General features: G+C 38.3%; 1 protein-coding gene and 1 long non-coding RNA gene across 2 annotated transcripts in view; one reads left to right on the top strand and one right to left on the bottom strand.

The window, feature by feature from the left end:
- prtfdc1a (phosphoribosyl transferase domain containing 1a) overlaps window positions 1–21,764 on the top strand; it is a 28,677-nt gene extending 6,913 nt beyond the window's left edge. The window contains exons 4-9 of the mRNA XM_085362812.1: window positions 11,969–12,034; window positions 14,283–14,300; window positions 17,235–17,317; window positions 17,677–17,723; window positions 19,120–19,196; window positions 21,717–21,764. Coding sequence (XP_085218938.1) covers window positions 11,969–12,034; window positions 14,283–14,300; window positions 17,235–17,317; window positions 17,677–17,723; window positions 19,120–19,196; window positions 21,717–21,764 — 339 coding nt within the window. The remainder of the gene's footprint in view (window positions 1–11,968; window positions 12,035–14,282; window positions 14,301–17,234; window positions 17,318–17,676; window positions 17,724–19,119; window positions 19,197–21,716) is intronic.
- LOC146625424 (uncharacterized) lies at window positions 653–7,425 on the bottom strand. Its single transcript, XR_014906506.1, has 3 exons — window positions 6,570–7,425; window positions 4,813–4,845; window positions 653–762 (listed from the first exon to the last, which is right to left on the bottom strand). It is a non-coding gene; the product is annotated as an uncharacterized LOC146625424 (long non-coding RNA).
- Window positions 21,765–22,030: the final 266 nt, after the last annotated feature.

The following is a 22,030-nucleotide window of genomic DNA, read 5'->3' as shown; positions in this document are numbered from 1 at the left end:
ACAAAATCTAGTTTGTAAATAAAACCATTTCAAAAATCACGAGGGTACACAAAACAACATTTTTCACATTTATTTTGTCCAACAACTGTGATTTTACGTAACTGTATTCCAAAGTGCGTAAACGTTTAAAAACTAGAAATGTCAAACTACAGCAAAATTCCTTAGATATTTGGAACTGTAGCAACATGGGGAAAAAGTCAGATGGAAAACTCAAAAGCTTATCTTGAATCAGCAGGGTTTGTTTTTTTACAGAGCCGTAAGTCTATTTTGTACCCTTGCAGCCCTCGGTCCTCCTCTGTCTTTAGCTCCACTGAACCACTTGGACAGAGCCTTCTCTGCTTCTTGCAAGTTGACTTTTGATGTTAAATAATTCTTCAGTGCCTCTGCAAATGAAGAAGAAGAAAAACGGGCAAGCCAAAGTAAAGTTAATCTTAGCTTACTTCATTTGGTGATGATTTTCAAAGAACAATGTTTATTTCACTTTATTGCCTCAAAAAATATATACAAATTGCATGATAACCAATCTCAGTTACACTTTCAAACACTTTATTAAAAAAGTTTAGTTTTCTAAAGTTCAAATGTCTCAAGTGAAACTAACTTACCATACACAACATTAAAAAGACGCAAATCTCTGAAGTTTTTTGCCCCATGTCGGCCAAGCATGTTGTACTCCACAGCCAGCTCAGGTGATATGAGGAATTTCATCATCCTTCTTGTGGCATCGTCTACACTTGTTTCCCCTGTATCTGCTACCATGGCAACCTGAGGGGAACATACAAAAAGGACAGATTAGATACTGGCATCTGGTTAGGATGCCTCCCTGGTGAGGTGTTTTGGGCACGTCCCACCAGGAAGAGACCCAGAACACCCAGGACATGCTGGAGGGACTATGTTTTTCGGCTGGCCTGGGAATGCCTTGGGATTCCCCCGGAAGAGCTGGGCCAAGTGCCTGGAGAGAGCGAAGTCTGGGCCTCTCTACTTAGTACCGGATTGGGTCGAGGGGCAGCAGCCTAAGCTTAAGATAATGGACCGGAATGGAGGATAAATGGACACTTTACATATTACTTAATGTTTACTGTGTGGTGATAAAAAAAAAATGGTAGTAAACACAAGCTAAACTAAAAAAATTAATTGCGCTTCCTTAACCCTTTATCCCCAATAATGTTACGCAGGATAACTGGTAGGTCTGGTAGGTTTTTTCCTCTACTGTATACTATATGAATGTAATCAAGGATTAATAACAGAAAGAAAAAAGAAATTGAAATTTTGCCATTTTTACTAAAGGCAATCAAAATGTACATGAATAAAATATTTAAATTAGTCAATTCAAATTAATAACTCTAAAACACTGAACAAAATTAAGTATTTGACCCTGTGGTTTATTTTCGGACATCTCTTTTCTTCTAAAAGTCCAGGCGTGTTGGGCCCCTGGCAGAGCCCAGGTTTGACGAGACAGGTTTGGAAAAACCTGTCGCTGGCGACTTTTTGGGGGCTAAAGGGTTAAAATAAATAGGAATTGGCCAAAATTTGTATAAACTATGAAATAGCAGAACAAAAGTAAAAAAAAAAATCTTTATCTGTTATCAGAATCAAATATTTGATTAGAATAAAAAATTTAACTTTCTGGAAGATTTCTCGTTACATCTGTCATAAAAGTAACAACATCTCAGAAAAGAAACATGATAGCAACAGAAAAATATGATAGCAGTGTGATGTGATGGTCCCTGGCCAGATTTTTACACATATTATAAGCCCTGTGACACAAAAACCACAGAACTCTGACACGCACAGACTGTTTTCCTTCGTGCTAATGAAGAAAAATGCTGGTCTGGTATGTAAAAGGGAATTTATTCTTCCAGGACCTGAAGCTCCGTAATGCAGCCCTCCAACAGCCAAACCTATCTGTTCTCTGATTGTCTTGATGCATGCTCAATCATCCAGGTAAGTAAATCTCCAAAAGTTGATTCTGTTCATCTGGACGTAGCGCTTGCAGCATTTTCTCCCACTGAAAATGCTACGTCCAGATGAACAGAATCAACTTCTGGAGATGTTCTCTGATTGGATTGTTTAATTGGTGATTGACATGAAATTGACCAATCAGCTGAAAGGAAGAAAAATAGGGTCAAAATTTGGATGTGTAAGTATAAATCCACACACAGCCAGGAAAGCCGAGCGCAGAGTTGTTTGTAGCACCAATTCAGCCAGAGTGGAGCCAGATGGATTTTCCATCCATCCACACTGTAAAGTCTATAGACCAGCAAGTGATAAATTAACAGTGTTGTTGGTATTTTCTAAAACAGTTGTATGCAATAGGAATTGCTGTTTATAGTCCTCCTGTATATCTGCATGTTCCCTCCCAATTAAAACCTGTGATAATGGAGATTCAAATTCATGTCATACCTATACCAACAGTTATCAAGTATCCAGATCGACCTTTACTGATGTGCTCTGTCAGTGCGCCCCAGGGCAGCTGTGGCTACAATGTAGCTTGCCATCGCCAGTGTGTGATTGTGTGTGTGAATGGGTGAATGACTGAATGTAGTGTGAAGCGCTTTGGGGTCCTTAGGGACTAGAAAAGCGCTATAAAAATGCAGGCCATTTACCATTTAAAGGAAAATTGTTATTTCCATGTATTTTCCTGTTCTGCCTTCAACTTTGAGGACTTCCCCCCACATTTCTAGTTGTGACAGTGCACCTACAACAAAAAAAATCTGCTGTGATTTACATTTGTTGAAAGAGCAATTTTGTAAAATAGTCTATTTTTGTATGCACAGTTTACAAATCTGTCCTGTACAGCATGGACTGATTGCATGCTAAAAAGTTGTTGCTTAAAAATAAAACAATAAATTTTTAATTAATAACATCAGCAGAAAGCCTTGTTATTAATTAGATGTACAATTTCTATAGAATACGAAACAACTCAGTTCATTTTTGATCATATCAATACCAGCATATTACACAACTAGTGATGGGATTTTCGTCTCTTTTTAGAAAGCCGGCTCTTTCGGCTCCCAACCGGCTCTTCAGGTTGTTTTGTTGCTTTAATTAATTTATTATTAACAACAATATAAAATTATGAACAAAAGGAATTACTAATGTAAAAAAAGAAACGTGGTTTTATTTATATATGTTTATATATAAATATATATGGTGGCCCCTAGAGACAAAGCATGTACAAACTCCAAAACCCATTTCTAGCGTCAACTGAACTTCCAAAACAGAGCTATCTAGATCACTTAATTTACACAATTGAAATCATATGTGTATTTTTTGTGTATTTATACACAAGCACTCATATATATTCATAAAAAATTCCAAAAGCTGTTCATTTACCTGTTACTACCACACACCAAATCCGGTCGTTGGTACTTCCTGGCTTGTGTAGCCACTAGGTAACAAAATCTCAACACTGTGCCTAGCATCCTGGAGCACTTCTGTTGTGTTTTGTACGTGCTTTGGAGTTTGTACGTGCTATGGAGTTTTTACGTGTTTTGGGGTTTGTACGTGCTTTGTCTCTAGCAGCCACCGTAAATATACTTTTATTTATTCTCTCCACATAAAATGTAATAAATAAATCATATAATACAAAAAAAACAACTATTCACATTTCAACTTTTAACTATTTAAATTTTCAGCTTTTTCCTTTTAAACAAATTTAAAGTGAAACAACACAAAACACTGCAAACCACAACACAATTAAATATAAATTATAATATGAAAACAAACAGAAGATGCACATTCTCTGTCATATGGGCCTGCATGAATAAACTTTCTGAATCCTTTATCATCCGCAATTGAAAATAGTTGTGGATGATTACTATACCTTTCTAATGTGACGTTGTTGTCCCTGGCTCTCTTTCTCTCTCTCTCCCTCCTGCTCTGTTACTGTGCTACTGCGTGTGTAACAACCGCCCCTCCCCCCTCTTCCCAGCGCAAAGCACAAGGCTCGCGTGCAGAGTGAAGCGGAAAAAAAGTGCGAGAGAGAGGGTGAGAGAGAGAGAAAAAACACGCTTGTGTCGTTCACTTCAAAGAGCCGTTTCGTTTTGACCAACACACCACTAACAACCATGATGAAAAACGCTCATCTGCTTCCATCACCATCAGCTGATTAACATTGAGCTGCTGCAGTCAACACCATCAAACTAATTTACTGTTTAATGTTATGTTATTGAATGCTTTTATTTTTAAATCTTTACCAGCGCTTAAAGACTGTAGATGTTCACACCTGGTGTTAGAAAACCGAGCTCACTGCAGTATTTTTTTTTTATAACAGGAAATTTTAATTTTTATTGGTTACCGTGTTTATTACCACTTTTATCAGTAATGTACTTCCTATAAAATATGGATTTGATAAGTTACCGGTTTATTGAAATCAGCTAGTGAACACATCGATCACTTTATTGAACTACACGCCTTACACTCTTGTGAGCTCTGGTTACTAACAGCAGGTGTGAATGTTTGGAGTCCAAAACGCAGATAAAGATTAGAATAACAAGGCAATGTAAAATCAGTTTAATGCAGTTGACAGTAGCAGCTCAGATGGAAATCAGCCAATTGTGAGGAGAGCAGAGGACCAAAACTGTCAGAGTTGTGGGTCAAGTGAAGAGAACACTGTTGGCATTATTGTTAGCATAAAAGATGAAAATTAAATAAATGTTAAATTTTAAAATAGATCATTGCCTCCTGTGCCTAAATAAATATATATACTTAATACCAATAAAAAAAAAAGGATGCCCCAAAGACCATCACTTTTCAAAAATAATAATAATAATAATAATAATAAGTAATACAAATAATATGAAAGTTACTTACATGTCAAAGATGGTGCTTGTGATCTTGAAGAATCTAAACGTGATAAGGAAATGAAAGAAAGTGCATGAGAAAATACAAACATTTTTGTTTTTTCCCAGGATAATTCAATATAAAAGATTCTCTTACTAATGCACAAAATGAACAGTGTAATTAAAAGTTTGAAAGGCACTGCATGTGTTTATATGATAAACTGACTAATTCAAGCAGCAAACACTAGCAGTGCAAAAATGTATCTAACTAGCTGACAGACTTTAAAGTCACAGGAAGATATATCAAAATGGTGACTTATGCCAGAACAAATGACTTGACAGACATAAATCCTAAATTCCTTTAAGTAAAAAAGGAATTACTTTTTTATAAGTGGTCCCTAGTGGTTTTCAAATTATTACATGGCTTGTTAATTTTTTATTAAATTATTAAGAAGCCAGATGAGTTCAAAACATTTACAAATTATTATAAAGCACTATCCAAACTTCAAATCAAGTGGCAAAATCTCCAAATTAAAAGTACTCGCAAACTATAAAAATTTGATTATACTTAAAAATATGCAAAAACTAATTTAGTGGAATTTTTACCTGCTCAAGAATACATTGAACATGCAATATTTAATTGAAAAGAACAAAATTTGTGTACTTTTAGAAAGGATTATTAAATATTTGGGGATACTAGACATAAAGAGGGTCTCGTACATTTACGGGCATCTAATTTCCTGGATTTAATGGTTTAAAAGTTTAATAGGTCTTTGAAGTTGATAATAAAATTGAGTCCATTATTAGCAAAAAGAATTTAAAAAAAAAAAGAGCAAAAAAATGCTTAATATATAATAATTGTTTTAAACTTAAGCTTTGTAATTGTAGCAGATTTCATTATGTCTGTAATTTTTTATTTAGCCCCACAGTAGTAAAAGCCATAAATGGGAGTTAGATTTATTACTAGTATTTTACACAGCATTCAGCTATAATAACATGTTCTGCATTTTCCTACTTCACCATCTGATCTGAACAGCTGCACTCTCTTAATTAATTAATGACCTAACATTTCTCAGTAACCAATAACTAGATGGAACAGCACAGTATCTAAGAGAGTGATCAGACAGTGTTTGAGCTAAAGACGCTGTGTGTTTCTTTTGGGGGCTTTTTACACACTGATCCACCACCGTTTTCCCATAGTACAATGCATATCTGGTAACATTACCGTATTCAGATCAGAAAACCGTTTCAGCTGCAGGCATCTACTCCTGTAATTTAAACAATCACCTTGCTACACTGCACATGAATATTACGTAACATGGTATGACTAGCTCATGTTCAGACATTTAAGATACTGTTCAGCCATTTTGTTTACTGGGTAGTGCATAATGGCCGAGTTAGCTGAGCAGGAATCCACTAAAGCCAAAAAAATAATATAAATTTTTTAAATTAATTACAAAAACCTTATAGGAAAACCCAAGAAACAGTTGCAGAAGCACAGAAAAAAACTGCCGTGTACGTTATAGTGTGTAAATTCAAAAACTGTATAGAGAGAATGGTGCAATGAAAACAGAATAAGATAAGATGAACTTTATTGAGTAGAATATAGGCAGTAAGAGTTTTTTAATTAACTTTAAATTATGTTTGCCAAAGACAATGCAGCAAATTAACCCAGTTCTACCTGCTAGCTAAAGATGTTATGCTTCTCCCCCTTATACCGTTTAGGACGACTATAGAAAGTTACTAAAATAACCATTGATGAAAACGTATCAAACTTTAAGTATTTACCTTTGTCATAGTTTTCGATTCTTTGGTATCCTTTTGTCCTCCACGTTCTTAAACACCAGGGAGAGAAAAGGCGCAACAGACGAAAGACCGCGAAGACTAGACGCTAGGCGGTGCAATCTGCTCCTCCCTCTTTTTAAACGAGCCAATAGGAGCTGCTCACATTAAAAACAACTTTATTTAAAAAGTCGTTTTACACCTGATACAAAAATTTTAAAAGTCAAACAATGCACAAGTTTAAAAGAACAATTTTATTTTTAAAAGTTTTTTAAGCATAGGGATGGTTAATATGTTTTAAAAAGTAATATATAATATTTATCAAAAAGTGTCACCCAAATCAACATCATAATAAAAATATAATTAATAAAAATATAATAATGATAAGAAGAAGAATAACAGTTTACCTAAAAGCTCTTCTAACATTAGACTGGTTTTGAAAAGTTTCAATAGTGTCAATACACCATAAGGACAAGGGAGTTTCACAGTTGAAGTGTGACTGCTTGAAAGACCCCATTCCCTCTCCTTTCCACTAGTTCAAAGAAAATATAAATTATTTCTGGTTATATAATTTGAGGGCACAAGTTTGAAGAGTAACATTTTAACAGATCGGTAATATACTTCAGGAGCTTTACTGGATCTGATTAACCAAAACTTCCATCTTCCATGTAACTAACTGTCTTTTCTCTAATACAGTAGAGTGTGTCTGATCTACTAAAAATCCTCAACTGCATGTTTGCTCAAGTAAATAGTCTTAATTGTTTGAACAACCAGTAATCCTTAATTTGCAAATGCCAAATCTGGATTTTGTCTGTGTAATTCACTTTTATCTTAGGTTTTTTATTCGTATTTTTTGCTTTTCTTTTTTTCTACTCTTTTGTCCGTTTTAATCACTTATTATTGCTGCTGTGACAAGTGAATTTACCTAAGAAGAATCATGAAGTCCTTATTTTATCTTATCTGAGCCTCACCATGCAGCCTACCATGCAGAGTTCACATTAAGTACATAAAATGAAATCTAAAATTAAAAAGTAACCAGTTTCAAACCAGTTATTTGGAATAGTGTGCAGAGTGTTTTGAGTAACATTGAATGTTCAAAAACACCAAAGTTCCTATAGTCTCACTTGACAGCTGGGTTGTAGTGTCTGATAACACATAACATCTTGAGGTCTCAATGTGGACTTTGAGTACATTTGCTAGCCAAGGCTAAATACTGAGAGGGTCAAAAATGAAGGGTCAAGAACATCTGACTGTACGTAAGGGTAGCAAAAGTGATAGACTGAGGTTGTGCCAAATATGTTAAAGTTAGGGTGATTTCTTAGAGAATGGTACCACATGGGTGCCGTCTGCAGGTTATAAAAGAGAGTTATGTTCATACTTTCTTTTGAGATTATTTTTACAATTTGACTTTCAGAACTCCCTGGGTTGTGCGCAATCTGTGATGGGCTTGTTTGGAATAAATCCTCCTTTATTCAAATAACACTTTCTCAGGCTCTTCACAGAAGAAGAATCCTCACATAAGCATGTGCTACCATTTTGAACCAATGTACACATTTACCATCACTAACCCAACTAGGACCTACATTGGATGCCCACCCATATGGATTTGATGTTAGAAACGCAAGTGGGTCCCATATATACTAAACAATCTTGAGCCCATGTAAAATATATGCCCATATTAATTTAACACAACCCATTTGGGGCCCACATAGACATGTTTTCAGGGTCTGACTTGCATTTGCCCATGTGTGACACATATAGTTTGACCAGGTGGGCCCCACCTATGTCATCAGTACCAAAAAATATATACCGATTACCTCACTTTGCCCCACCTGGGGCACACAGCAAATGCTTTTCTTTAAATGACTGTGTTTGCCCATGTCTAACCCAGGTGAAAAACCCAAGTGGGTCCTACGTGTGTTTCCCATTTTGAAACAAGTGAAGTGTTTCCCATGTTTGACCCAGCCAGGACCTACTATATGTTTCCACTCGGTTTTGCCCATATGGCTTTAATGTGAGAAACCTAAGTGGGTCCCATATATACTAAACAATCTTGAGCCCACATAAAATATATGCCCATATTAACTTAACATAACCCATATGGGGCCCACATAGACATGTTTTCAGGGTCTGACTTGCATTTGCCCATGTGTGACCCATATAGTTTGGCCAGGTAGGCCCCACCTGTGTCATCAGTACTAAAAAATATATACTGATTACCTAACTTTGCCCTACTTGGGGCACACAGCAAACGCTTTTCTTTAAATGACTGTGTTTGCCCATGTCTAACCCAGGTGAAAAACCCAAGTGGGTCCTACGTGTGTTTCCCATTTTGAAACAAGTGAAGTGTTTCCCATGTTTGACCCAGCCAGGACCTACTATATGTTCCCACTTGGTTTTGCCCATATGGCTTTCATGTGAGAAACCCAAGTGGGTCCCATATATACTAAACAATCTTGAGCCCACATAAAATATATGCCCATATTAACTTAACATAACCCATATGGGGCCTACATAGACATGTTTTCAGGGTCTAACTTGCATTTGCCCATGTGTGACCCATATAGTTTGACCAGGTGGGCCCCACCTATGTCATCAGTGCTAAAAAAATATATTGATTACCTAACTTTGCCCCACCTGGGGCCCACATAGACATGTTTCAGGGTCTGACTTGCATTTGCCCATGTGCGACCCATATAGTTTGACCAGGTGGGCCCCACCTATGTCATCAGTGCTAAAAAAAATATATTGATTACCTCACTTTGCCCCACCTGGGGCCCACATAGACATGTTTTCAGGGTCTGACTTGCATTTGCCCATGTGCGACCCATTTAGTTTGACCAGGTGGGGCCCACCTGTGTCATCGATACTAAAACATATATTGATTACCTAACTTTGCCCCACCTGGGGCACACAACAACAGCCTATCCTTAAATGACTGTGTTTGCCCATGTCTATCCCAGGTGGAAAACCCAAGTGGGTCCTACATGTGTTTCCCATTTTGGACCAAGTTAAGTGTTTCCCATGTTTGACCCAGCTAGGACCTACTAAAAGTGCTCACTTGGGATGGCCCATATGGGTTTAATGTGAAGAACCCAAGTAGGCCCCATACAAAAAGCCCAGTTTGAGCCCATGCCCACATGGTACCCATCCAGCCCGAGCAAAAACCAGGTGGGGCCCATATATACATGTTGGCTGGGTATGTACCACCGGCAGATAGAGGAGGTGGCTGATATCCAGAAATCCTACCAGTGGCTGGACAAAGCTGGACTGAAAGACAGCACAGAGGCACTAATCATGGCAGCACAAGAACAAGCTCTGAGCACAAGATCCATAGAGGCTGGGGTCTATCACACCAGGCAAGACCCCAGGTGCAGGCTGTGTAAAGATGCCCCAGAGACAATCCAGCACATAACAGCAGGGTGCAAGATGCTAGCAGGCAAGGCATACATGGAACGCCATAACCAAGTGGCCGGCATAGTGTACAGGAACATCTGTGCCGAGTATAACCTGGAAGTCCCGAGGTCAAAATGGGAGATGCCCCCAAGGGTGGTGGAGAATGACCGAGCTAAGATCCTGTGGGACTTCCAGATACAGACGGACAAAATGGTGGTGGCTAACCAACCGGACATAGTGGTGGTAGACAAACAGAAGAAGACGGCCGTAGTGATCGATGTAGCGGTTCCGAATGACAGCAATATCAGGAAGAAGGAACACGAGAAGCTGGAGAAATACCAAGGGCTCAGAGAAGAGCTGGAGAGGATGTGGAGGGTGAAGGTAACGGTGGTCCCCGTGGTAATCGGAGCACTAGGTGCGGTGACTCCCAAGCTAGGCGAGTGGCTCCAGCAGATCCCGGGAATAACATCGGAGATCTCTGTCCAGAAGAGCGCAGTCCTGGGAACAGCTAAGATACTGCGCAGGACCCTCAAGCTCCCAGGCCTCTGGTAGAGGACCCGAGCTTGAAGGATAAACCGCCCGCAGGGGCGTGCTGGGTGTTTTTTTTTTTTATATATATATATATATATATATATATATCCCTGTATCACTATATCTTCTTTTCTGATGTTCCCATGGTGGCCTGTCTGATGAAGTAAAAACACCTTCATGTTTAAATCCAAGTTCAGCCAGTTCGAGTTCAACCGATCTTGGATTACAATTAAAATTTTTGAAACCACCCATAGCGTTCCTATTATATTAGCAAGAACGGTATTTTTTTAGTGTTCTTACGCCCCTGTTTTTGCAGGTGCGTCATATAATAGTGATACATTTCATTAAGCTTACTGATCAAGCATTCATTATTTTCTATCCTAACAATTTTGTTTGTAGCATTAGCTAGCAGTTAGCTGTTGATTCATACCATTAGCTAGCAGTTAGCTGTTGATTCATACCATTAGTTAACATATAGCTGCTAGTCTATTTAGAAAAAAAGCTTTTTATTCATAGTTTTAAGAAATTACTGCATTTCAAATATCTGTGTGAATGTTTAGATAATTTTTTATCTAGTGTTAGCTGTTAGCTAATAATTATAACTGTTAGCAAAATATTTAGTGAGATTTTACAATCATTTAATCACTTTAATATACCATATAATTTTATCATTAATGTGTATTTCTTTTCAATGGATATTCTCTACTGCTTATCCATTACTTTTACTAAATTATTATATTTTCTGACCCTTTTTCAAGCCTGTCAGGATCTGTTTGCTTTTTTAACACAGTGGTTCCCAAATAGTGTGCCTTAGATTTTGTGTCAACTAAGCATTTGTGTTGTCACTGTACAAAAAGTAACAAATGTAATTTAGATGTGCTATATTAGAACACATGAAATTCCCTGATTAGAGGCCCTGGTTATTGAAGTCAAATAATCACTATCATGTGTGGAGAAAACCCCGCAAAAGAAACTGTCAAAAGACACTACTGCAAAAGCTACGCTTCACCTGGACTGGGGTTGACAGCCTTCTGCCCAAGTGTATCATTTGCTGAAAGGAGTTATTAAGATACACTCATTCACGCATTCAGACACCAAAAAAGTATCTGATAACAAGATTGATGCAAGTTATATACAAGTGGAGTTTATTGCAGATGTAAGGATCTGTATTCCTGCAAGTTCCTTCATCTGACAATAGCAGCAAATGAAGAACTGCTGATATTCCAGATGACTTAGAGGCCATTTTCTCCAATTATGAGAATGGGTGTGCCTTGAAATTTTGGTGTGGCTTGAGCAAAAACAAATTTTGAAAACCAATGCAGTTAATTGAGGTTGCTGCAAATATCCCTGACTGTAAATCACAGTTAAAGGCAATTTATTGTAATTAACAGGAACCATGGAGTAACAAAAAGGGCAAAAATTACAATTGCTGGGTTGCAAAATAAAAATTAACTGCCCTCTTTTCATCTTCTCACCAGAATGACCAATCAACAGAGGACCTGCACATCATAGGATGCCGAGATCTGTCTTTTCTGCGTGGAAAGGTGTGTGTTTGTAATTAAGCAAAGTCAGGATAATGACATGGGATAAGGATATTTTTACATGCTGTTTTAAAAGAAACTACCCTAGCCTCAAGAGGGAGCTGTCAGTTAATCTGTCTTTAGGTAGAATTTTTTCCCAAGTGATCAAAGTCACACAGTTACATTTGTTAGACTTAGTCTTAGACAAGACCGCACCGTTATGCTCTGACTTTTGAGGCTTGCTCACCATATTGTCCTACAGTCTCCAGGCTGGCCATGAATCAGAGATTTCAGGCAAATGAAGAAGGCAGATTTATTGACTGTTTGTCCCTGCTAATCCCTGGCAGGGAGGACTGAGGAGCCTGTAAGGACAGTCTGTGGCATTGTGAGGAATTACCCTGGAGTAAAAAAAAACCACTGATGTTGAATTCTTTAAAGTTAGCTGTCAAAATGTGCTTTAGCTACAATATATTTTCACTTCGGTTAAGAAGGTCAGAGGGAATAAAAACAGAAAATCTGACAGGCACCTTACACAGAAAGCATGAATCATTTGGGGAAAAAAAATGTTGGTGCTCTTGTCATAATTCTTCCTCTGGACGGAAATGTTACACACAAGCCTCCCACAAGTCTCATACATTATCAACAAAACTAATCATCAGTCATCATCATTTCCTCGGCGAAATATTTCTGAGGCTCAGTTCCAATTCGAGTATGAGTTTCTTTGTGATGATGCCAGCATAATGTCAGCTCAGTGATGTAAATGTTATGTTGATCTGTGAGGTGACATGAACACAGAGCTGTGCCTGAGATGACCATATTAATGATACTACTACTACTTTGATTCGCATCACAGGGGGCATCTGCACAAAGTTTGGTGCACAGGATGACCCACAGCCAATTAAGTTTCTGAATTTTCCTCTGGCGCCATCGCCGGGTCACTATTTCAGTGATAAATTAACACTTATTCCTTCTAATGGTAATTAAAAGGTGTTACAATATTTAAAGAATAAACTAAGAAAGGTAAAATTGCAGTGGGTCTAAATCAGGAAAATATAGCTCTCCTCCTTCAGGTTAAATCGGGGATGTCAAACTAATTTTTTTATCGTGAGTCACATACAGCTCAGTTTGATCTTAAGTGGATCGGACAAGTGAAATACCTCTTTCTGTCACACATTTAATCCCTGAGATATCTTAATATAAGAAATGGCACAATTTCAACAGCATATCTCAGTTTTTCAAAACAAAAAAATATAAAAATACCTTAAAAGTTCAAAAGTGTATGCCCTCTTTCACATTTTCTAAAGCCATCCAGTGGGCAAAATTGGAGTCTTTGCACGGCCAGTCCTGGTCCACGGGCCGTATGTTTGACACAACTGGGATGGATTTTCAAAAGCCTGAAAACAGAGACTTGAGGAGGTGCAGACAACTAGTTCCCTCTTAGATCACTTGAATCACAAAACGTTAAAAGTTGGATGACCTGAAAGCCTTGTTTGTTCCAACTGGCCATGTACTGAATGCATGCCTCACTGAAATAAAAGCAAAAATCTCAATTAGCAGGTTTCTGACATGTTTTGTCCCCCCCAGAAAAAAAGAAAAACGTTGTAATGTTTACCAGCTTTAACTTGGTAAACATTACAAGTGATTCCCAAGGTTCCCAAAAATGTAATTACAAAAACAAGTCAAAACATCTCATTTACAGATCCTAGGAGAATCATAAAATCCCAGCCAATGATGCCATACACAGTGAAATAATTGCCAGTGCATATTTGTTGCCCAACTGGCTCCATAGTTTGCAGCAGGCAGTAAGACAGGTATGTTGTGCTGTAGTTCTTGTGTTCTTTACTTGTTCCTATTAAGCATTATGCAAGAGTGTTCAGGTGTAGACTGGGAACACTGGCCAGGCGCCCGCATTCTCTGCGATCACTCTCCCCAAAACCATAGATACTCTCCACCGCTCTCACAAAGAGTCCCATACACCCAGCCAAGGAAACAAGAATTCATTTGAAAGTGTGCAGCAGTGAAAGTGTGCAGCTCCGAAGTGACTTTTGCTCACTGTAGACACAGATGTTCATTACTGAGGAGAAGAGAATGAGTCGTCTGTGTTTTTGTTCAGGCGCTAAAAATACTGCCAACATCGCTGCTATAGATACCATCTCTAAGAAATTCAAAGACACAACACCGCCTTTATTTTTGCTTTGCTTGAACAGTATTAAAATTCAAAGGTGACCGTTCTCTAATCTTTTTCTTTCCTTGTTTTTCACATGTTACCAAGAGTGTGCTCATTGTTGAGGTGAGTGTGTGTGTATGTTTTTCTATTTTTGTCGGATAAATCCCTTCAATTAGAACCATTTCTGCCCCCTTTGAGACATCATTTACTTTTGAAAAGTCGTTGTTGTTGTTGTTGTTGTTGTTGTTGTTGTTTATGTCAACGTAGGGGGAAAAAACTCATTCTGTTCCTCTTTGGGATCATGTTCCAGTTGTGAAGGTTTCTGGACTAGATTCAGACACACATAAGAACATGAAAAAAAAGCATGCTCTGATAGCTTCAGATGCAAAACAACGAACAGCTGCTCAAGCTCAATGTAATCTTTCTCAGTTATACGATGTCTTAGCTCTTAAATGAATGTAACAGAAAAGTTTTAAGTACAGTGGGGCAAAAAAGTATTTAGTCAGCCACCGATTGTGCAAGTTCCCCCACCTAAAATGATGACAGAGGTCAGTAATTTGCACCAGAGGTACACTTCAACTGTGAGAGACAGAATGTGAAAAAAAAAAAATCCATGAATCCACATGGTAGGATTTGTAAAGAATTTATTCGTAAATCAGGGTGGAAAATAAGTATTTGGTCAATAACAAAAATACAACTCAATACTTTGTAACATAACCTTTGTTGGCAATAACAGAGGTCAAACGTTTACTATAGGTCTTTACCAGGTTTGCACACACAGTAGCTGGTATTTTGGCCCATTCCTCCATGCAGATCTTCTCGAGAGCAGTGATGTTTTGGGGCTGTCGCCGAGCAACACAGACTTTCAACTCCCGCCACAGATTTTCTATGGGGTTGAGGTCTGGAGACTGGCTAGGCCACTCCAGGACTTTCAAATGCTTCTTACAGAGCCACTCCTTTGTTGCCCGGGCGGTGTGTTTTGGATCATTGTCATGTTGGAAGACCCAGCCTCGTTTCATCTTCAAAGTTCTCACTGATGGAAGGAGGTTTTGGCTCAAAATCTCACGATACATGGCCCCATTCATTCTGTCCTTAACACGGATCAGTCGTCCTGTCCCCTTGGCAGAAAAACAGCCCCATAGCATGATGTTTCCACCCCCATGCTTCACAGTAGGTATGGTGTTCTTGGGATGCAACTCAGTATTCTTCTTCCTCCAAACACGACGAGTTGAGTTTATACCAAAAAGTTCTACTTTGGTTTCATCTGACCACATGACATTCTCCCAATCCTCTGCTGTATCATCCATGTGCTCTCTGGCAAACTTCAGACGGGCCTGGACATGCACTGGCTTCAGCAGTGGAACACGTCTGGCACTGCGGGATTTGATTCCCTGCCGTTGTAGTGTGTTACTGATGGTGACCTTTGTTACTTTGGTCCCAGCTCTCTGCAGGTCATTCACCAGGTCCCCCCGTGTGGTTCTGGGATCTTTGCTCACCGTTCTCATGATCATTTTGACCCCACGGGATGAGATCTTGCGTGGAGCCCCAGATCGAGGGAGATTATCAGTGGTCTTGTATGTCTTCCATTTTCTGATGATTGCTCCCACAGTTGATTTTTTCACACCAAGCTGCTTGCCTATTGTAGATTCACTCTTCCCAGTCTGGTGCAGGTCTACAATACTTTTCCTGGTGTCCTTCGAAAGCTCTTTGGTCTTGGCCATGGCGGAGTTTGGAGTCTGACTGTTTGAGGCTGTGGACAGGTGTCTTTTATACAGATGATGAGTTCAAACAGGTGCCATTCATACAGGTAACGAGTGGGGGACAGAAAAGCTTCTTACAGAAGACGTTACAGGTCTGTGAGAGCCAGAGGTTTTCCTTGTTTGAGGTGACCAAATACTTATTTTCCACCCTAATTTACGAATAAATTCTTTACAAATCCTACCATGTGGATTCATGGATTTTTTTTCACATTCTGTCTCTCACAGTTGAAGTGTACCTCTGGTGCAAATTACTGACCTCTGTCATCATTTTAAGTGGGGGAACTTGCACAATCGGTGGCTGACTAAATACTTTTTTTCCCCACTGTAACTGGAAATCCTCTCTCAGATGCCACTCATGTATTCATTAATCGCTCATCAATGCATTTACCTATTTCAGTTGATCAATATCTGTGCAAAAGTCTTGAGCTACCCCTCATTCCTTTTTATATTTCTGGGAAAATGGGAAATAGGTGCAGAAATTTATTGAGATTTGTCTAAGCATAAATAAAAATACAGTATATAACACAAAAACAGTCTTTGTACAGTTCTAACAAGCTTGAAAGTCAATATTTGTTTTTTGCTTTTTTCATTCTTCAACACAGTCTGAACTTTCTTGAGCAAGCTTTCTTTTCATTTCTTTAAGTAGTCTTCAGGAATATTTCTCCAGGCTTCAGGAAGCTATTCAAAGACCCCACACTGCTTCTATAATATTGCTAGTGTTCCCCATTCGACCGTGACCATTTCTGACGAGGTTTTAACAAACGCATGGATCAACAGAAGGGTCACATGGATCTCTAAGGTCTTGTGTCAAGTCTTTGCTGGATTTTCTTCCTAATTCTTAATGACATGACTTTCAGATTCTGTCCATCTGCTATATGTAGCTTTATGAGACCTGCTTCTTCTTCTTTTGTCCACTTATCAGGTTGGTGTCCTCCTAAGAGTTCTTTGGGAAACACCTCAATTGCATTATCTTTGGCATTTTTCATAGTGAAAAGTGTTTTTGTGACAGGCTGCTCATAAATTGTCTCAGAATTCCTCTGATGGACGTGTGCAAGGACTGAACACATGAAAACCAGCCAATGTCCAAAGGCAAAGTTTAAAAGACCTTCATAAAGCCTGAAAAACTTTAAAAGTACAAAAAAATCTGCCTCCTCCTGGCAAGCAAAATATAAAGAAATCAGTTGTGGCTCAAGACTTTTGCATAGTACTGTATCTTGATCTTTTTTTTACTCTCATATATCCCACGTTCTTTCCTCCAAATCTCTTCCTCTCTTCCTTTGCTCTTCCCTCCCCTCAGGCCATAGTTGACACAGGAAAGACCATGAAGGCCCTTCTGAAGCATGTGGAGACCTTTGAACCCAAGATGGTCAAGGTCGCAGGGTGAGCCAGTCTGTGTTTTCCCCTGTAAAGGAAATGTCAAGCGTGTGACAAGCACAAGAAGATATCACTTGTCCACAGTCACTGCTATCTCGTGTCTGTGGGCTGTTCCTATGCATTCCCGAGATCACAGAAACATGATAAACATCTCTCACACATGGTTCATGTTGAAAGTTTATTTCCTCTGGATTGTGAAAACACTCCAAAAATGTACATTTTTAAAAATATTCAAGTCTTTGTCTTATCACCATGGTTTTTGGACCAATAAATGTCTTGAAATTAAACTGAAAAAGTCAACTTTTTGATATTGCATACATCATTTAACATTTGAGGGTAATTAACGTTATTATTTTGTATTTCAGGCTGCTTGTGAAGAGGCTCCCTAACATGGCTGAAAGTCTGACAGACTGTAACTATGCTCTTTGTTTTAACCTTCGTAGCACCCACACCGTACCCTACTTGCCAGTCTTTTTCATTTATTCTTATTCTTTCACTTTTTTCAAAGTTGAGATAATTTAGCAAATTGTTCGTTATTAGGGAAGTGTCCTGACCTGATAGTCCTCCCATAATTAATCCCAAAATACAAAAGAAGTGTGTGTTCAAGGTGCCTTGCCACATGACACAAGTAAGTGACCTCCTGGAGTTCAGGAAGTCAGTTTTTGAACAAATTAAACAAACAAGATATAGCTTTAGGTTACAAATATTAACTACTGGCTGCAGTCATGGGAAAAAAAAAGTATACTCTTGTTGAACTCTAAAGCCTTGCATATCAGGACATAATCAAAATGATCTAGTCTTTAGCAGGTTCTGAAATGACCTAAATACAACCTCATATGAACAATCATACATGATCTACGCCACATCTTTATGTGTAATAGAAAAACTAAGCCAAAATGCAGGAACAGTCGGTTAAAACTAAGTACACTCCATGATTTTTTAGCTTGTAAAACAATCTTTAGCAAGTCATCATTTTATGTGGGATTTTATCAGTCTTTCACTTTGTTGTGGAGGAATTTGAACCCACTCTTCTTTACAATGTTGCTAATGTTGTTCATTAGGATTTGCAGTAATTCGCTTATGCACAGATCTTTACTACATGCCTCATTCACATGCATATTCATATAAGCACTTTTTCCTATACCTAAGCGCTGTGTCTAACATTCTCACACACACACTAACACACTAAAATAGAAGCACTGGAAACACAAAAAGCATCAAAGACAGTCCTTTTATGTCCAAATCAAATGAAAAAACAATTTTTTGAACCAAGCTTTGAACTGTGAACTGGCCTCCTGTGGCTAGTGGAGGTGTTGCAGATTTTCTCACATCATCTTTAGCTTAACTTTTCAGCTCTAGATACTGGTATTTAAAAATAAAAGTTTACAGCAGCTTACAGCAGGGTACTCAGAAGTATTAGCACAAATTTAAAAGTCTGCTACATTAAAAAAGTCACATACCTAGTTTTCTCTTTTCATTTAAATTTTCTTTCTTTGAGTTTAAGCTCTGGGTGTTAGATTTTCCTCCTGACATGTGTCACTTGTTTCTCTTGTTCGCTTAATCAGATGTGATGATTCAGGTGAGACTGCTTCATCAACACCTATCAGTCATCTTTAATTTGAGCTGAAATTTATTTGTTACACCTCATAATTAGTTCAAATAAAGGCATCAAAATGTGTATTTCTAGCTGTTATGTGCGATATCACAGCCGCTCACTCCTGGTTTAGTCAAAAGACTAACATGGAATTTTTGTTTAATGTTAAACAAATCAGGATACTTAACATTCGTGTCTGTGTTTGCATTGTCAGATGTTGGATTTGAAATTCCCAACCGGTTTGTTGTTGGCTATGCCCTTGACTACAATGAATACTTCCGTGACCTGAATGTAAGTCTGACACTCCAAAGAGCTGAGAGAAAGGGATGAAAGAGACAGGAGGGGAGAGTAAACATAGTAAATCAAAGACGACATTTCTTTTGCCTGAAACCTAAACTCACCCAACAGGTATGCTCCCCGCCACGAGGAGATTTTACATGTAGGCAAAGTAGCTCAGAGCAGGTGGTTTCTGTCTGTGTTCACAAGGAGGTCTGTGTCACCCAGGACAGGAGTCACTGAATGATATGGATGATAGATTTTTTTACATGTAAGATAAAAATGAATGAAGTATTGTGTCTATTTTTTCCAGTTCCTGATAAACCATAAATGGTGAGTTTACTGGGTTGTATGAAGATGTAACCAACAGACTTGATGTACTAACCCCCCAAAATGATCTCAAACAGCGCTCATTAGCCAACTTGTGAGGTACATTAGTTCAACTGCTTGTTAAAACAAATATCTAATTCGCCAATCACATGGCAGCAACTTAGTGCGTTTAGCCATGAAGCCATGGTCAAGACAACCCGTTCAAACCAAATGGGGAGGAAAGTGTTCTTAGGTGACTTCGAACATGAACATTTTTTCTTGGCACACTTTGGCCCACAGCTCTTTTCTGACACAGTGTACCCACCTTGTGATGACTCCTTTCAGCAGGATAAAATCACCATAATATAGAGTTTAAATCACATCAAACTTGTTTCTTGAACATGACAGTGACCTCACTGTACTCAAGTAGCCTCCACAGTCACCAGATCTCAATCCAAGTTTTGGATTTGGTGGAACGCAATGGCGTCCACATAGAAGTGCAGCTGTCTAGTTCTGCAGCAACTGTGTAATGCTATCATGCCAGTACGGCCCCAAATCTCTGAGGAATGTTTCCAGGAACTTGTTGAATCTGTGTCATGAAGAATCAAGGCACTTCTAAAGACAAAAGAGGTCCAACCCAATACTAGCAAGAGGTACCAAATACAGTGTACAGTGAGCGTACGTTGTTGTTGAGTCAAGATTCAAACTGTAGCACAAATATTAATCTGAAAAATTGTTCTAAAGTGCTTTAAGTTGAACAAAAAACACAGATTTATCCACTGCTTCTAAATGTTAGGATTAAGAAGACTGCTGTTTTATTTTAAGCTATGTAAAAGTTCCTCTGGAGAATAGAGTGGACTGCACAGCACCAATGGCAGCAGTTATTACCAATGAACTAATATCACAGTGCTTCACTTTACGCAGGGGTTCTAGGCAAGGATAGCTTCTCTGCCCTCCTTTGTTTTCCATTATCATTTATCCTGCTTCAACCTGCTAATTCAAGCATAAAATAAACTGAGCGCTATACCTGCAAAGCCTTCCTCTTCAATATCCAAATCCACACACTATTCACACTTTACAAATATCATCTATCTTTTGCACATTGTTAAATGCACATTTTTAATAGTCACCAAACTACAACCCAGTCTTAAAAACAGCAGAAGATAACCCTTAATGTTGAATTATTCTATACCTATGATAAACTACTTATTTCCAAGCCCCCATCCACTTGGTTCAAATTCCTAGAAACTCCAACCTCCAAATGGCATTACACCACTAAGAGCAGGACACATGGTTACTTACTGTAAGCGCAATGTGCTTAACACAGAAGGTAAAAAATATTAAACCCTGTGTAGGTAACAATGCGTTAAGGTAGTGAAATAAGCTAAATAAATAAGCACTGGTCAGAACTCAAATAATAATGTACATGCATTTTATTTTTGTTCCATGTTTTAATTTGAGAAGGATTACCTCTTCCTGTGCTTTTATATCATTATTCTTTCTGCTGAAGCTCAGCACATGACCCACAATTTATAATTACTCTGTATTTTCCTTGCTTTCTTTAAATTACTACACAAGCATTTGCGCAATCTTTTTCTATCGGTTTATTTCTGTTTACTTTTAGTGGAAATATAGTAAAACATATGGATTATTTAGATTAGTTTTTTTCTTTAGGCTGTTGTTCCTCTGTAAATATTCTCACTTTCTTTTTGATATGAATTCAGTTTAATTCAAGTCTTTCTGAAAGCGATAAGTTCAAATCTATATGGACCCTGCTGTTTTTATCTGTGAAACGTGACCTCGAATTTACCTCTTACTCATGTGAAACACTAAGCTTGACTCCCATAGTCACGTACAGTATGTGCAGCATGCACTGTTTGTACTGTATGGTTGTGTGTGTGGCTCTTGTCCATGTTTGAGCGGGGTGGTATTCGTTATGAAAGTTTGAAGGCGTGTGACCTGTGGAATGTAGAGGTTAGGCTCTGATAATCAGACAGAGTTAAAGCTTACCCTCTTATCTGTCCTCATCCCACAGAAGAAATATGAGTTGAATCCCCAGGACACCCGAAGCTAGATTAATGAATGAGTCATATCTTTGGAGATCACTTTCTTCTCTTTTCAAATTTGCTGGTTTTTATGGTTTCATGCTGCAAATGGAATTTAAAGTTTGTAAAAATGATCACAAAGCTAATTGTTTTGTTTTTTTATCACCCCTTGTCATTTCAGCATATCTGTGTCCTCAGCAGAACAGGAAAGATGAAGTACAAGATATGAGAAGACATGAAGCCATTAGTTATACTCAGTTTTACAGCAGCACATATTTCTCTCCCGTTGCTGTAACAATTTGGGAGGGGGGGTTGGTCTTCATTACAATTCAGTGCTGGATGGACACTGTGAAATGTTTTTATGTGTGAATTAAAAGGCATTTAATTCAGTTATTGCCTCATTCTTTATTTGCATGTTGATGAGATTCACACTGCAACAAAGAAAGTGTTAAATAAAAGAAAGACAAGCCGCCCACCAGGACAGGACGCTGGTGA

The sequence above is a fragment of the Diplotaxodon limnothrissa genome, linkage group LG9 (genome assembly GCF_057381915.1).
Source record: "Diplotaxodon limnothrissa isolate DT_005_m linkage group LG9, D_limnothrissa_male_GT1.1, whole genome shotgun sequence".
In the NCBI taxonomy this organism is placed as follows: Eukaryota; Metazoa; Chordata; class Actinopteri; order Cichliformes; family Cichlidae; genus Diplotaxodon; species Diplotaxodon limnothrissa.
This window is presented reverse-complemented; position numbering and strand designations above follow the sequence as displayed.